Below are 16,288 nucleotides of genomic sequence, written 5' to 3'. Positions count from 1 at the left end.
CCTTCGTCAAGGCTGCCCCCAGGGCTGCGTTAACTGTCATCTTCTCCAGTTAAAGACACCTCCAAATGCACTCCCCAGTCCTGGCCCAAATGCAAAGGCCATCCTGCGTGCCCTTTCCTCTTTGCCCCATCTACCCTACCAACTGCCTGGCCCAGAGCCCAGCGCCCAGCACCTAGCGGGAACTCCAAAAACACCAGCTTAATAAGTGAATGAGGACTGTATGTCATTTTCCAGAAAGTTCAATGCAAAAATTATTTATCTTACTCTTAACCCTTAAACAAGTAAGGAACTTTATTCTTTCAAGCATCTTGCAAATGATAAATCAGCAAGCTTAGAATGCTATCAATTTTTCTGTAGTCAGAAAATTCAAGGATTGCTTTCATTAAAAAAAAAATAATAATCATCAGGTAAAAACCAAGAGTATTAGATTAGCAAAACACTGGAAATGACCAAAATATCTATTTATAAGGGGCTGGTTAACTAAGCCAAGGAATACCCATACAACGGAATCTACATAGTTGAAACAGAAGAGCAAAAAGGAATAAAGAAGTTCTTAATACTCAGATAGTCAGATGTCCCCCAAATTTAGTGCTGTTGGAAAATGTAAAGGAAAATATAGTGTTTATGGTATGCTTCCACTTGTGTAAAAAATTTCAGGACTAGAGACACACATGTATATGTACGTTTACACGTGTGCACGTATTTCCCTGTATATTCATACCATATCTTTATGCTGCAGAAACCAGTGACTGTGGTTGCTTCAAACTAAGGGAAACAAGAGATGAGGAGAGAGAAAGATGTGTCATTTTGAATACCCTTTTGTACCTTTTGAATGTTAAACCATGTAAGTATTGACCTATTTGAAAAAATTAAATTAAAAATTCAAAGCAAACAATGTGTGGGAAAGTAATAAAAAATCTAGTTTAGGAAAACATAAAAGAGAAATCCTCATTTTAAAAAAATGGTTCGAGGCCGCCTGTTGAGTCATCTGTAAACCGTGGAGGAGACGAAATCTGGGGAGGCACCCGTGCGTGGCAGAAAGGAGACTGTGGCGGCTGCGGCCATCTCAGCTGCCTTCCCGGGTGACCTGAGAGTGCTGGGGCCTCTCTGACCCTCAGCCTCCTCCTCTTTGAATCCAAGTGTTTGGACCAACTCTTAGAGCAGGCAGGCCCTTTCCCCCTGGGGGAGTAGGAGGTCCTCAGGTAGATACACTTAGTTACTTGGTGACAATCTAATTTAAAAAGAAGAGACCACCCTTTAAAAGGAGAGAGAGAGAGAGAGAAAGAGAGAGTGCCCCACCTACCGCATAGGAGTCTGTGGCAGGGAGATAAAAACCTCAAACCCCTCCTCACCAGAGTGCAATAAAACCAATGCGTCTCACTTCAGGAGCTTAAAATACATTTGCAGACACGCCCTTCCCTCCAAACACACCTGCTGCCTTTTTCCTCCCACTTCCCACATCCTCTCTGGACAGGCTGAGTGCCCATTTATGACAGAGCTGAAATATTTCCTTTTTTGATCTAATATTTCCTGAGGGCCCCTCCCCTCCTTTATGGCTGCCATTCACAGCCATCTGGGATGACCTAGGAACAAGAAGACGCGTCAGATCTTAAAGACAATGGAAATATGTCGCTTTTTAAAAATAATAGTTCATGCCCAGTCACCTCTATCCCCAAAACATACTTTTAGATAAAGGCGACTTAATGGTGGTGACTGGATATTGGCATTGCTAGAGAGGCTTACGTGTCTCTCTAAATTGTCCAGATAGAACCTTCTATGAGCTACTTGGTAAACATGGGGCCTGGGCATCCTCTCTGTGGTCCTCACTTTCTCTCCAAGCTCCACCGCTACTCTCTTCCAACTTAGGAAGTGGCTAAATTTGTTCTCCTTGCTTTTCCCTTAAGGAATTAGAACATGAGGAGTGCCCAGGTGGATCAATGGGTTAAGCATCTGCCTTTGGCTCAGGTCATGATCCCAGGGCCCTGGGATCGAGCCCCGCATTGGGCTCCCGGCTCAGTGGGGAAGCCTGCTTCTCCCTCTCCTGCTCCCTCTGCTTACATTCCCTTTCTTGCTGTGTCTCTAACAAATATATAAATAAAATCTTGAAAAAAGAGGGGGGGTATTAGAACACGAGAGTCAGAATGGGTCTTAGAGGTAATGCTGGCTCATTTTGCAGGTGGGGAAACTGAGGCCCATGAAGGTGGGAAGCTTCCCTCCACACAACACATCCACGGCAGGGCCAGGACAAAAGCCCCGGCTCACAAGCCTTTGCTTCCTCCCTAACGTACTTGCTTTTGTGCATTCCTGCCCAGAGGTCCAGCTGCCTTCCCTGCAGGGTGGATACTGCCCCCCGCCTCCCACCTGGTAACACCAGCCTCCCCCAAACTGGCCCTCCCGGCCCAGGTGAAGGGCTGACCCAGCTAACCCCGGGGCGGCCGCCAAGCACCTGAAATGTGGCACCTGCAGACATGGTGAGAGTTTGGGTATAGTGGGTTAAATTAAAGGCATTTCCTTTTTCCTTTGTACTTCTGTTTCCTTTTACTTTTTTTAAATGTGGCTACCGGGAAACTTAAAATTACATAGATGACTCGCACTGTATTTTTACCAGCCCGCACTGCCCCCGGTCATATGCTCCTACCCATTTAGCTCCCAAACGGCAGAACTGACCTGCCCCGGGTGCCATTCTCTGTGCCCTGGAAGGTCTCTGTTCTAAAGACCCAGCCATGCCCAGGAGTTAATGGGGTAAATAATGTGCCACCAGGGACATCGAGGACGAGCTCTAAAGCCTTGGGGTGATTTCTGCAAGTGCTTCTCCCTTTCCTTCGGTGGGGATGGAGGGAGGGATTCTGGCACCCCTCAGGTGACTCTGATTCTCTCTCTACAAGCAGTGGCTTCCCACAGCTGTCTTTCCTGTAGATTGGATTTTTTTTTTTTTTTTTGGTAAAGATTTTATTTATTCATTTGGCAGACAGAGATCACAAGTAGGCAGAGCAGCAGGCAGAGAAGAGAGCCCGATATGGGACTCGATCCCAGGACCCTGAAACTATAACCTGAGCCGAAGGCAGGGGCTTAACCCACTGAGCTACCCAGGCACCCCTGTAGATTGGATTTTTATCCCCTGAAGTATGGTGGTAGCTTGGGGGGGAGAGGAGGAGGAAGAAGGCAGTCTTGGATTTGGGGCCCCCAATCTTCACTCTTCCCTCTGCTCCCTCAGGGAAGGAGCAGGTTTCACAGAGCGCACGGAGACGGCGTCTTCCTTGCCGGGAGTCGTGCTGAGGACTTTGGGTGTTATCACATCCCCTCCTTTTCCCACCCACCTCACGAAGTTGGTGTTCCCTGCTTTCTCGATGAGGAAACTCAAGCTCTGAGAGGCTCCGCAACATGCCCAAGGGGACCACAGGAAAGCAGCCAAGCCAGGGGATTCAGGTCTCGCCGGTTCCAAAACCCACGCTCCTCACCGTCACTCGACTTCTTGAGGCCTCAGTTTCTTCATCTGCAGTCTGGCCACAATACTAGCCCGGACACAGGGTGGAGCCCTGTGACCCAAGGACCCATCCTCCCCTGGAACTAGGTTCTGGCCTCACGAGGGCCCTCCAGCTCCCGCCGTTCCCTGGCAGAGCTACCCTCCTCAGCCTGGGCTGACAAACCTACCCTTGTTCTCTCAACTCTGAGGCTCCACACAGCCCGCTATCCTGCCTGGGTACCCTCTACATCTTGTCTCCAGGGAATTAAACCCCGGCCCCCAGCCCCTTATAGTAAGATGCCATCTAAGCATCGCCTCCTCCAACAACCCGCCAAGACCAGGCAGGCAGAGAACTGCTTCTCATGTCGCCCTTTCCCGCTTGCCAGGCTGTGACTGTCTTCCTCCTCCCTTCACCCCCAGGGCCCTGCTCTCCCTCCCCAGCCAAACCCACTCCCAAAAGAAGCTTTGACGTGGACAGGCCTGAGTCTCTCCTCCCATAGGAAGGATTCTGCATTTCCTTCATTCAGCAAAATATTTCCTGAGCACCCATGAGCAGCGGCCATGCTCGAAGGCCCTGGGAACATGGCGGTGATGGCTCCTGAGGGAGCAAAGGTTGTCTCCAAACAGCCCTGCCCTAAACACACGAAGCCAATGATCTGGGTTCATATTTCTCAAGATTCTCCTGCTGTTCTTATTTTGAGGTCAAGGAATGATCCGTTAATGGGCTCTGAGTTCGGTTTTTGGCAGGCATGTAATGGTCAAAGTATGGTCCTTGACTTGAAGGAAGGCTCCACGTCTATTAAAATATGTTTTTAGAGACCGCGATGGCCTTGGGAAATGTGACAGAATCCTCAGTAAGGAGACAGCCTGTAACACCATGAGCTGGTGGCACTTCACATGGTGACAGAGGGAAGGCCAAGAGTGCACGACACCTTCCCAAACACACCCACCGCGTGCGGGAGGAGCCCACTGCTCTCCCAACTTGTACTGCATTCGGTAAAGCACGCTGAAATCTTCCCGGCGGGTGGAACATAGATTTTCTTCTAAATATCAGTGATTTGCTGTGGGAATGGTTGACACTCCCAAGAGAAGAAGCCCTTATGCTTATTAAGGATGGCACGGGTTCACAAATTTCAGAAAACTACGTGCGGGGGTATGTGCGTGCATGCCCATGCGTGTGTGTGTGTGTGTGTGTGTGTGTGTGTGTTGGTGGGAACAGAAAAAAAGACTGGAAGGAAACGCACCAACATCAGGGTGTCGTCACAGTTTGGGGGCTTAATTTTACACATTTCTCTATTTTCCAAATCTTCTATCATGACTCTCATTGCTTTTATAATCAGAAAAGCAGTAAACTGAATGCTAATAGTTTTTTAATTTCCTCAAGGATCTGTTTTTACAGGCACCATTTCAGTGGGGTTTGGAAAGCAGCAGGGTGTGAAACACAAATGAAATCCCCCATTCCTGCAGGGCTGAGTGTACCCCTTGGCCCTGAAGAGAAGCCCTCCCAGCATTCACGCTGGCAGCCAGCTGTCCACAGCTGTTCCGAGGAGGCAGCGAATGAATGGAGCTGGTGGAAAAACACAACATTCCTGACTCTCCAAGGATGGCATTATGCTTGGAGCTCTCGCTCACCAAAGAAGTAAATAAACAGAGAGAGAGGTGGCAGCCAAGCAAGCGAGAGGAACTTCAGTCCTGGAGGTGGGTCAGCTGCCAGGGCTCCTGACTCCTAACATAGCAACAGCAAAAAGATCCCCACCCACCCCCGCCCAAGCCAACCAGCCCCATGGAGTTGGGCTAACACCCGCTGACCAGGGCCCTCCCTGGCTGTACCTCAAGAATGCCATCCTCCCTTCCCGCCACCATAGAGCCTCAAGGACACATTTTCTCTCTGCCTCCAGGCCGAAGAGGTCCCGAGGGCAGGGTCCCTGGCCGGTTCGTCTCTGCAGACCGCCAGCATATTCACTGGCACACCCACTCACTGTCCATTCCCTCTGGCACTGCTCCATTCCGGGCACCGTTCTGGGGCTGAGGACACGACGAGGAACAAAACAGACAAGGTCCCTGCCCTTCTAGAGCTCACAGTCTAGTGGGAGACACAAGTGACAAACAAGAAGAGAATCAAGATTCTATCCCAGACGGAGGTGGGCACTGTGAAGAGTGTAACACAGGGTGCGGTCTCGGCTGGGACCTGAAGGCGCGGGGTGGGGGGAGGGCAGCTGAGGGAAGATGGGAGGGAAGGGCATGCCAGGAGAGCAAGGTGTGTTCAAGGAACAAAAAGGTCCCAGCAGAGAGGGGAGGGAGTCTTAGAGGCAGGCAGGGACCAGACCCCGGGAGGGCCCCCAGAAGGCCCACGGAAGGGTAAGCAAAGGCGTGGCCCATCTCTCTCATGAAGGAGACTCACTCTGCACACTCTGAGAGGCTAGACTGCGCCACCGCAGCTCCCAGAGAAGGACTCCACGGCTGTCTCTGGCTTCCAGCATCTATGGCAATGGGGAGCGGCCAATCAGCTTGGCCCCGGGGCTCTCAGAATGCCTGGGGAATTCTGTCTCTTCTCACTTACACTGATTCTGCTTCGTCAAGCTCCTGACACCAAGAAACACCACCAATGGCAAGAAAGAAGCAAACCTGCCCGCTGTCCATCCACCCACGAGTGCCCCCCAGCCCTTGCTAAGCAAACATCTGCCATGCCCAGGGCTGGCGCTGCGTGCCGATGAGCAACACACCAGCCCCGCCCTCAGGAGCCCCCGCATGCCATGCCCGCACCAGGCTCACCAGGCACCAGGCACCACCCTCGGAGGGAGCTGCCCAGCACCCACCTCTCCCCCTACGGCCTCCCGCTTGTCTTCTCTCTGGCAAAACCTCCCTCGAGCCCCGGAACGGTTCTGATTGGGAGGCTTAATTCACTGCGCGGGGCTAAACAGAGAGACGAGCTCAGTGCCTTGCCTACTTCCTCCACCGCCCACCCTCATTCTTCCGTCCACTGGCCCAGGGAGAAAATATGTTCAGTTGCACAGATGAGGTCGTAACCAGTGGAATGGCAGATACTATTTCTCTGAAGACAAAAGAGGACTCGGGTGTTGGCTGAAGAGTGCAAAGGTGATGGGGGCCATCGGGGACTGGTCCAGGGCAGGGGTGGGCAAGGCGGGGGGGAAAGAGCTTCATGTGCACACCTCTCCAGCCGGCACCACACAGCAACATCGCAGCTTATAGTCAGAGGGAACCACATCTGACAGGTCACTTTCAGAATCTCCACTCACGTAAAAAGGAGTTACCGTCATTCAGAACAGCCAAGTTCCCCCACTTTTGCAGATTCTTTAGTTCTGCTCTGTGAGATTTCTAGGGTACAAATGGGAGGGCCTTGCCTAAGAAAAAGTGCACATACAAGGGCTCCAGGAAATCTTTCTATCTTAAAACTCCCAGAGCAGCCGAAGTTCCAAGAAGCTCTACAGGACCCCTCCACATGGATCAGGGTTCACATCAATACCCGCCATGCAGTTGGGTGGTGGTTTTTTTCCAGCGGGACACAGCCATCCTTGGGCAAAGTCACCACTGAGGATGGTTCCAGACCCTTGAGTCTCTTCTTCCCAGGAGGGGAGGATGGGTTATAAATAGCCTGGACTCCTTCAGCCCTACACAGGCACAGATCCCACACCCCCGTCCCAGGCTCAGCCAGCTGGTCCCTCCTCCCCCAAGTTCCCACAGCCTGCTATAAGAGGGAGGAAACTGCTCACCCACTGTGGGGGTGGGGAACTAAATCCTTCAGGCCCCCTTCAGAGCAAGTGGCCTCTCATGAATTTTAACTGTAACCCCCACACCTCTGCACCTTTCTGTAATAGCGGTCCTGGAGAGGGGTCAGGGGCAATATGATTAGAGGGCCTATTACCCTCCCCAGTCACCCACAGAAGCCCTGAGTTGAATGCCCAGGATATGCTAAGGCACTGAATGAAGCATAGGAATAACCCTCTCTCATGTCTCTGCCTCAGTTTCCCCATCTGTAAGATGGACACAGAGCTGAACTCCATACCACTTGGGGATGGCCATGACATTAGCATGCGATGACAGTGAAAAGGCACTGTCACAATGTTAGCCCTAGACCGTCATGATGACGTCAGATCTTGGTTTCTTCTACAGGGGCCCCCAGCACAACTGCGGGGACACCAATTCTTATCTGTTCGTGAGAGCAGAAAAATTCTATTTGGCCGCATTGCATTAGCCTTGAATTCTTGATACTGCATACCCTTGAAAGCAATAAAACTTACAAAATATTCTCTCTTACAAGTCACTTCTGACTAATACAGATTGACATACACCGCACCCAGACCGATTTTGATTGAACACGGTTCCGCCGGACTGTACGTGACAGTATATGCTGAAGGAGCATTGCCCTAAAATATTTTGGTCTGAGGCAAGAGGAAGGTCTCGACAGTCATTCTGTTTCCCATTCAAACCCTTCCCATCCATACCCACTGGTAAGAAACACAGGGCTAAAATCTAAGTGGCCAACTCCCAGTTCTTTTTAATTAAGACACTTTGTTTGCTCAATAAAATACAGCGCAAAAAACATTTACTGAAAACCCACTCATTGATGTCTAATAGCTGTGTCAAATACTCACAACAACATTTATTCCAACACCCCCAGATAATTGCTCATCCTTCTCATTTGGTATCCACAACAGCACAACATTTGTGTCCAAGTGTAATTGATCCAGAATTGGGCTCCCTTTCAAAAATATCTGTAAAACCTAATTACCAGGAAAACAGAGTTCTGGCATCCTACGGAAAGAGGGTGCTTCACAATGAGACAAGCTGCAAACTCATCTTGGCCAATCAAGCTGCATTATGTTACAAAAGGAGTTTGAGGAATTTGGGGTGAGAAGGGAACAGGAAAAGTTGGAAAAGAGTCAGACTGGAATCTTCAGGGATAGTCCTGATTTTTTTTTTTCCTAAGCCAAGGACAGAGAACAGAAAATATACCACATTAGCTGGCAAGCATAGCTATAGAAAGTACCAGATAATGAGCCCCTAATGGGCTTGGGGTCTGGGGTGGCATTTCTGATCTCAGGTCCTCCAGACGCCTTGCTGAGGGAATTCTCTCCACCCTGGTCTGGGAGGCTGATGTCATTTCTCATCTCCTGGGGTTTCTAACCACCGTGGCAGGTCACTTTCCCTTGGGCCTAAGTTGGGTCATCTGTAAAATGAGAGTTCCTCATATCTCTAGAACATCTTTCTGCTCAAAATCCCCATGACCTTTTTTTTTCTTTCCTTTTTAAAGCAAAGGGCACCCTTTCCGCTCAGGTGCTCCGTGGGGTTGGGGGAGTAGGGAGGAACGGTGGGAATGAAGGACTCAGTGTTTCCAACCAACTCTCACACAGTTCTGTGCACACTTGCACCAGCTGGGTATCAGACCCACTCCGGGGATAAAGATTCCTTTCAGCCCAGGATGGACCTACCGGGGTGGTTCTAACCTCACGGCCCTAGATTCGACAACTGGCCAGTAAGGAACCGGGCCAAACCACTGGCCTTCTTGGAGCCTCTCCCCCAGAACTGACTACACCACGGCACATCTTCCTCTTCGGAGGGGGGTTTCCTTCCCACCTTCATCTTTCCGTCCCGCAGACCCGAGAAATCCCAACCCCAGCCTTGCGAAGGGCCCGGTGAAGCTCCCGGAGTAGGGAGCACACACCGGCGTCTCCAGGCTCCCTCTGTTCCTGGACCCTCCTGGCCTAGATGTGGGTACCAGCCTCTACAGCTGGTTCCAAAGGAAGCAAGAGTTGTTGCCGCTTTGCTTTTCTTTGGCTCCTCCTAGTTCTCCTCCTAATGAAATCAGACAAGCAGCCCGAATAACAAAGCAGCACAGCGGCCAGAGACAATTCGATTTCAAAGGAGCAAGAGATGCGCACGCCTGGGAGCGAAGACTGGCGCGGTTCCTAGGAAGAGACCCTGCGCTGCCCCGTGTGAGCGACAAGTACCGGGCTGGCCTCAGCTTAACTTTCCCAAGGCACGCAGGAACCGTGTGCGTGAGCCCATTTCCCGCAGCTTCTCAGTGGCCAGCCGCGTGAATCCGGAAGGTCTGGCAAGGGCGCCACCTCGGGCAGAGACCGCACGAAGCCCGCGAGCCGCGTCTCGAGATGCGGGATCCCAGGCTCTCCACCCCCTTTCTAATCTTCGAGATAAGACAGTGTGAGATGCGGATGCCAAAGTCTCGGGAAACCGTCACTCTCCAAAACGCTCCCGCGCCTTCCCGGCAGAAGTGCAGTAAAACTTTTGGCAGAAACCACCTGTGGCTGCCGGCAGGCCCGCCCTGTCCCGGCCCTGAGGCGCCGCCAAGCCCGGGCCCGCACGCACCCGCAGAAGTTCCCCTCCAGCCCCGCGCGCCACTTCGCTCCGGGCCGCGGTGCCAGCCAGGAGGCGCGGCGCCCGCTCGCTGGCTCGCTCTCCGCTGGCTCTCCCCTCCTCCCTCTCTCCTCCTCCCGCCTCCTCCCGTTGCATGGCTGCCGCACGGAGCCCCTGAATAGCCACCGCAGCCCCCCGCCTCCTGCCTGCCGCGCTGGGGGCGCCCCTGCCCCCGCCGGCGCCCCGGGGCGCGCGGACCGCCAGCCTCCTAGCAACAGCCCCGAGACCGCTTTCCGGCGTCGGCAATGCGGAGCCACCCTCCCGGAGCCCCGCGACCCTCTGACCCGCCTCGGCAGCCGAGGTGCGGGGGAGACCGTGACCCTCGCAGCCGGTGCCCAAGCGCGCCGCGCGAAGACGCTCACCTCTGCGCGCCGCCAGCCCCGCGCGCCTCCCGCACTTGGCGCCGGGCCGCGGTCCTCGCGTCCTCCTCCGCCGCCGCCGCCACCGCCGCCGCCGCGGTCCGACCGTGCCTGTGCGCCCGAGCTGCGCGGGCCGCGCGCTGTCAGAGTCTCGTGGCGGGGCTGCGCCGGCGGGTGTGGAGCCGAGCGGCGGCGGCGGCGGGCGCGCGGGCAGCTCCTCCCTCCCCGCGCCGCGCCTCCGCCCTCCTCGCGCCCCGCCTCCCGCGCCGCGGCTGTCAGCCCCGCGCCCCGCGCCCGGCGCCCGCGCGGCCCGCGCCACCGGCTCGGGGGGCGCACGGGGTTAAAGGGCCCGGATGTCTACGGTCGCCTCTCCGCGCGCCCGCCCCCTGCTCCGCGCCCCCTCCCCGCCTGCCACTCTTGCACTTGCTGCGCCCTGACCTCCTCTCCGGCTCGCGGAATTTCTATTTTGACAGTAACTGTGGCGGTGGGTGGCGCGGCGGGGGGTGCCCAGGACCCGCGGAGGCGGCGGGCGGCTGGCAGGACCCGGCGCGGGGGCGGAGTGGGGGGCCGGGCAGAGCCACCATCCGCTCGGGGCTTTTTTCTTTCTTTCCTTTTTTCTCTTTGCCTCCTCCAGGATTTAAAGGGACAGCCCCGGCCGAGGCGAGGGGCCAGGCGGCCGCCGTTTCTCCGGTCTCCAGACGCCCTCTGCGGCCCGGCCGGACCCGCCGGCACCCGGAGCACAAGCTCCCGACCGCCGGGTATTTTTAGGTCAACACCCTGCCCGGGACAGCGGTGCGGCAGAGCTTGGCTCGCTCGCCCCGGCGCACGGCTATTTTTACAGAGTCCGGTTGGGGGAGGAAATAAAACAACTCAGCAACTGCTTTCCCATCCGAAAGTAGGGAGTAAAGAGTGGAGGCGAGAAGTTTCCCAAATTCTCTCGGAATTCCAGCGACTCAGAAAGATACCTCTCCGACACGAGAGACTATGGGCTTGCTGCATTTCACGGCGCCCAAATCCCAACGGGAAACCCCGCCCTAGAGACCGCTTGGACGCGCGGTCTCCCACCCCTCGCCGGGCGGAGTCCCCTCACCCTGCACCCTGCGCTCCAGGGACCCGGCCACAGCCACGGGACACTCCCCTGGACGGCCTTAGAAGGCGGCCTTCCAAAGCATCCAATCGCCCAGCTACGCAGCCAGGGGCGGGCTCTGGGGGCTTGGTTCCGCCCGGTCCCTCCAAGCCCCGCCCCCGCTGTTACAGTACTAGCGGGAGAGTCTAGGTGGGACCGCCGCGCGGAGCGGTGACAGACAGCGCCAAGGGCCCATTCCAGGGAAGCCGGGCGGCGTGGGGTGGGTTGGGGGTGGGGGGCACTAGGGTCGGGCGGGACGGCACGATCGGTTGCACGCCAGGCCACGCTCGGGCAGATGTGCTGGCCACCAGCAGGCCGGGGCACACAGGGACTGGATTTCTCTCTACGTTTTTGCAACCCTCCCCTCTGCGCTCCTGGCAGACAACGGAATCCTTGCCCGCCCTGGCGCGAGTCCCCTCGGATGACAGCGGGTTCTCCCAGGGGCTCCGCCACCAGACGCGGGAAGTTTGCCGTCTTCAGATGCCCGCTGGGGCTGAGCATTCCTGAGCTGCGCGGGGCGTCCAGGACAGGCAAGAAAGCGAATGCCTTCCTCCGCGTCCCTGTTCTGGCCATTGACTAATGAAAGAGAAGTGGGGCTGCCGCCTGCCGTCTGGGTATTGGCTTTTAACGTTGGAGATACTCGGTGGCATCCTTTACAGGAATCACCAAAATAAATTTGTGGACCTTCTGCTTGACCCTTCTTCCTAGGGTCGCTCGTTGGAATTTTTTTTTTAATCGTTTCATTTATTCGTGCAGTAAATGCACAATATAAGGCACCACGTTGGGACAGTGAAGACAAGGGACACACTCTGAAATACGATGTGACAGTAGACAGCTAGGGACACACGTGAAAGGGGAATCTGGACCATAGGGTTGTGTTACGTGTTTCATTTGCTAGAGAGGCCAGACTTTTCCTAGTGAGTAAATGTCATTCACGCAACAGTTTGAGCAACAACCTTAACCAAACCGTTCAAAAACTCATAGAAGTCTGGGGAGGTCCCTCCCAGAAACTAAGAGATTTTCAGATTCAAGATATCACGATTCCAAGTCACTTGAGCTTCCGGGGACAAAATCATATTCTTTGCTTTAAGCCTTAGGAGCCATTGTCCCCCTACTTTAGGTTGACTCTCTCCTTTCCTTTCCTTAAAAGGTCTTTGGCAACTTGGGGTTCTGCTGACCCAGCTGATGCTTCTAAGCCAAAACTATGGAGGAGGGTGCATTTGGGGAGTACTTGGAAGATCTGAGCCTGGAATGGCAAGGCAGGTGCAGATGATAAGACTATGGTTTTGGGGCTGAGGGCAGCTACAGCCATGAAAAAGGTGTTTTGTTTGAGAAAAGAGAGATTTTCTACTAATTAGAATTATCTCTAAATCAGAAAGATTTTCATTCTTTCTCTAGGCACAGTTGGCTCAGAGCAGATGTTTGTCCTATAGATCACTGAATAGCTTTCCATGCCATGAGCTATGGGAGGAGGGCTCTATGTTTGAAGAGCGAGCCTCAGTGCTACAGAGCCTAATCACACAGGCAAAACTTTTATAAACTTAAGAGCAGTCAGGATGAGACTGGTCTGCTTTTTTATTATTTTATGATAGTGATATTATAAAATATTTTTCAAGAAAGCAGCTATTAAACTGCATTTACGATTTTTGTTCATTTGATTTTTTTTTTCCTACAAGACTCGGAGCTCCTTTGCCATCTTGACATCCTCAATGCCTAACACACTTAGCACTTAATAGGTGCTCGTTAAAAAAATAGTAAACCAAATGAATGAAAAGTCATTTTAGAATGGTAAAGTGGGTGGTGGTAACACATGAGGATAGAGACCCAGAGAACTTTGTAAGACTCATTTGCAGTTGGCTTGTTTGTATTTAACAGTAGACTTTGCCATAAGTGATAGGATTTACTGGCTCCTGCCAGACTCCTACTTCTTAGCCATGAAAGCTAGGAAAGCATGTCATTCATCTCCTTGGTGCCTCCATTTCCAAATCTATAAAAAGGGGATCATCATGAGAAATTTCCTACCCCATAGAGATGCTGGGATGACCAGATGAGAAAAGTTGCAGGCAAATATTGCCCCATGAACAACATTCATTAAGGAGTTAATAAGTGTTGAGCACAGTGGATACATTGCAAATTATCAATATTAGTTATTAGAACAAATTTTATAGAAATGATCAAAGAATTGTATTCAAAATTTACCCATGTCCCAAGGATGGTTAAAGGCCAATTCCAGAGAAGAGGAAAAAAAGGAAATTAGCATTCACAGAGTTCCCTCTAGAATCAGAATCGTGACAGGCATTGTTGTGTGTTCCTCCTGACAATGGCGCAAAGACTATTTCATGGTCATTTATCAATGAGAAATCTGGGATCAGTAGCAGTAGTAATGACCAAGGTCCCACAGATGAGAAGTGACAACTGCAGCATTGGGGACCAGATTCATGAATTCAGGAATTCACTGCATTCTATCCAGCTGTGCTGCCTCTAGAGGAGAAAGAAGCTTTGAGAGAATTACGAGATAACTGTGGTCCATGTCACCACAAGGCAAGGTGGGCAAGATACAGTCTCATTTGAGAGGGACTTCCTGGAAGAGGTGGCATTTGAGAAGTAGTTTACTTCTCTTTTTTTTATTCAATAATTTTAGGTTTTCAGAAAAGTTACAAAGATAATATAAAGAATTCCCATATACCTTCACTCAGATTCCCCAAATGCAAACATTTCCCATGTTTACTTTATCTTGCTCTCTCTTATATGCATATTATTTTTGTCCTAAACCATTTGAGAGTGAGCTAAAGACATGATGCTCTTTTTTTTTTTTTAATATTTTATTTGTTTATTTGACAGAGAGCTAGAGAGAGAGCACAAGTAAGCAGAGCGGCAGGGAGAGGAGGAGAGAGAGAAGCAGGCTCTCCGCTGAGCAGGGAGCCTGATGCGGGGCTCGATCCCTGGATCCTGGAATCATGACCCGAGCCGAAGGCAGCCGCTTAACCACCTGAGCCACCCGGGCGCCCCGACATGATGCTCTTTTACTGGCTAAGTCTTCAAGGACTGTTTTCAAACAATTTTTACATAATTAAAATTAGGAAATTGCCTTTGATACTATTATCTAAGCTAAACCATACCTAGATATCACCAATTATCTCACTCATGGCAAAAATGAAAGAAATAAATTCTGATTAGGATTCAATCCAGGATAATATGATGCATTCAGCTGTCATATATCTTGGAAGAGTATTTTTATTATTAAATATAAATTTTATCAATTTTCATTTCTTCTTTTAAATGGTCATACATGTATGGTCCATAAGGTGTCACAAAGACCAATCTTCTTACTCCATATTCAGACAGGTTCCTCTGAGCCCTCTTTTTGGCCAGGCCTCACCCTCGGGCCCTGTCTTCAGCCTGCCAAACCCAGCTGTAGCAAGAATCCTGCTAAGTCAGTTTAGTGAGAATCCCCCCACCCTTGATATTTGATCACCCTGACTTGACTTTAGCAAGAATCCTGTTAGATCAGTTTAGCAAGAATCCACCTACCTTTGATGTTAGTAATTTTCCATCCACTGACCCCCGCCCTTCCTAGGCTACAAATTTTCATCTGTCCTTGTCAAGCCTGACCCTTTTCACCCCTTTTGCCATGGTCTCGAATAGTCTTCCTTACCATTTTAACAAGAACAATTTCTTCTTTAACAACGCCAAAGAAAAGAGAGAAAAAATTAAAACCCATCTGTAATTGCCCACCAGATATAACCTTAATTAATCCATGGTTAATTTAAACGTATTAATACTTGATTTCTTTTTAATGTACATGTGTAATCCAGGCACACAACCACCATCCCTTCCTGGGGGCCAGCTTCCCCTGGAAAATATTAAGGATATGCAAGTTCTACTTATCATTTCTCCAGAAGATCTCCCTCCAGGTCCAGTGCCTCCTGCTGCTCCCAGTGGGGCCATAGCCCACTTTGCCCTCTACCTCCTAACCCAAAACTCCAGTTACCGCCTCCCTTGAAAAAATGCTGCAGCCCCTAACAGCCCTAAAAAGAAGCTAATGTGGGCAGGCCACACCCCTCGTATATACCTATTTTGTTTGCAACATCAAGACCTACAAAAGCTCTACTGGCCAACAGATTTGAAAAAACGTTCTGGTAGCTCCAGAGAATTAACATGTAAGACTGGACAACTTAAAGCTGCCCAAGAGATACGACTCCCTCCATGTTCCAAGAAAGAGTAACCACGTACTCAACCCTCCCTTGGGTCTCTCAATGGTGCACCTCACTTCTAACCTGGCCCCAACTTTGTTCATCTCCTCTTTGATATGACTCTCCACGGGAAAATCAGCCCCTAACCTCAGGGGATGAGCTTTCCCTGGGACCCCCATCCCATCATTTTCCCAACAAACAGTTCACAAGCCTCAGTCGGTCAAGATATCTCTTTGACACTCTGGGGTGGTGGTAGTTAGGTGTCACCAATGGGACTGGTCAGTGACCGCCATTGGCATTCCAAGCATGGCTGAACAGCTGAGCAAGTCAGGGCAGGGGAGGTCCTCTAGTAAGTTCAGCCTCCTTCAAGATCTTCCCAACTGTCTGAGTTGCAGGTGTGCGAGTAATTGTTGAATCACAATTCTCAGAGTGACTTCATTCTAAATCAATGAGGGTCACAGAAACAATTGACTAATTCCACCTCCAATTTTTCAAAATACCATAGTATTACTTCTCTTTAATTAGTATGATATATTATATAGACATATTACATAGTATATTATATATCTATTATTATGTAATTATTTTTTATTCCTGCCCCCCGCGTTGAGTTTATATTGTCTTGTCCTCCTTCCCCTCATGAGAACTCCCAGGTGGAAATCACTTAGGGCCCCCACCGGGATTTCCCTTAGTTAGCCAAGTACAAGGTCAGTGCTGCGCAATTATCCTGAGAATGCGATTTAATTGAGAGCCC

The 16,288-nt window shown here is 51.4% G+C and overlaps 2 protein-coding genes across 2 annotated transcripts in view; one reads left to right on the top strand and one right to left on the bottom strand.

The window, feature by feature from the left end:
- Nucleotides 1–10,418, bottom strand: part of ZBTB7C (zinc finger and BTB domain containing 7C) — a 336,440-nt gene extending 326,022 nt beyond the window's left edge. The window contains exon 1 of the mRNA XM_032310027.1: nt 10,219–10,418. The gene's annotated coding sequence lies outside the window, so the exon portion shown is untranslated. The remainder of the gene's footprint in view (nt 1–10,218) is intronic.
- The window catches only part of LOC116571470 (formin-like protein 5), an 88,394-nt gene extending 76,473 nt beyond the window's left edge, over nt 1–11,921 (top strand). The window contains exons 3-5 of the mRNA XM_032309449.1: nt 9,712–10,577; nt 10,850–10,973; nt 11,723–11,921. Coding sequence (XP_032165340.1) covers nt 9,712–10,577; nt 10,850–10,973; nt 11,723–11,921 — 1,189 coding nt within the window. The remainder of the gene's footprint in view (nt 1–9,711; nt 10,578–10,849; nt 10,974–11,722) is intronic.
- The last annotated feature ends 4,367 nt before the right edge of the window (nt 11,922–16,288 follow it).

This window comes from Mustela erminea, chromosome 13, assembly GCF_009829155.1.
Source record: "Mustela erminea isolate mMusErm1 chromosome 13, mMusErm1.Pri, whole genome shotgun sequence".
NCBI classification, from domain to species: domain Eukaryota; kingdom Metazoa; phylum Chordata; class Mammalia; order Carnivora; family Mustelidae; genus Mustela; species Mustela erminea.
This window is presented reverse-complemented; position numbering and strand designations above follow the sequence as displayed.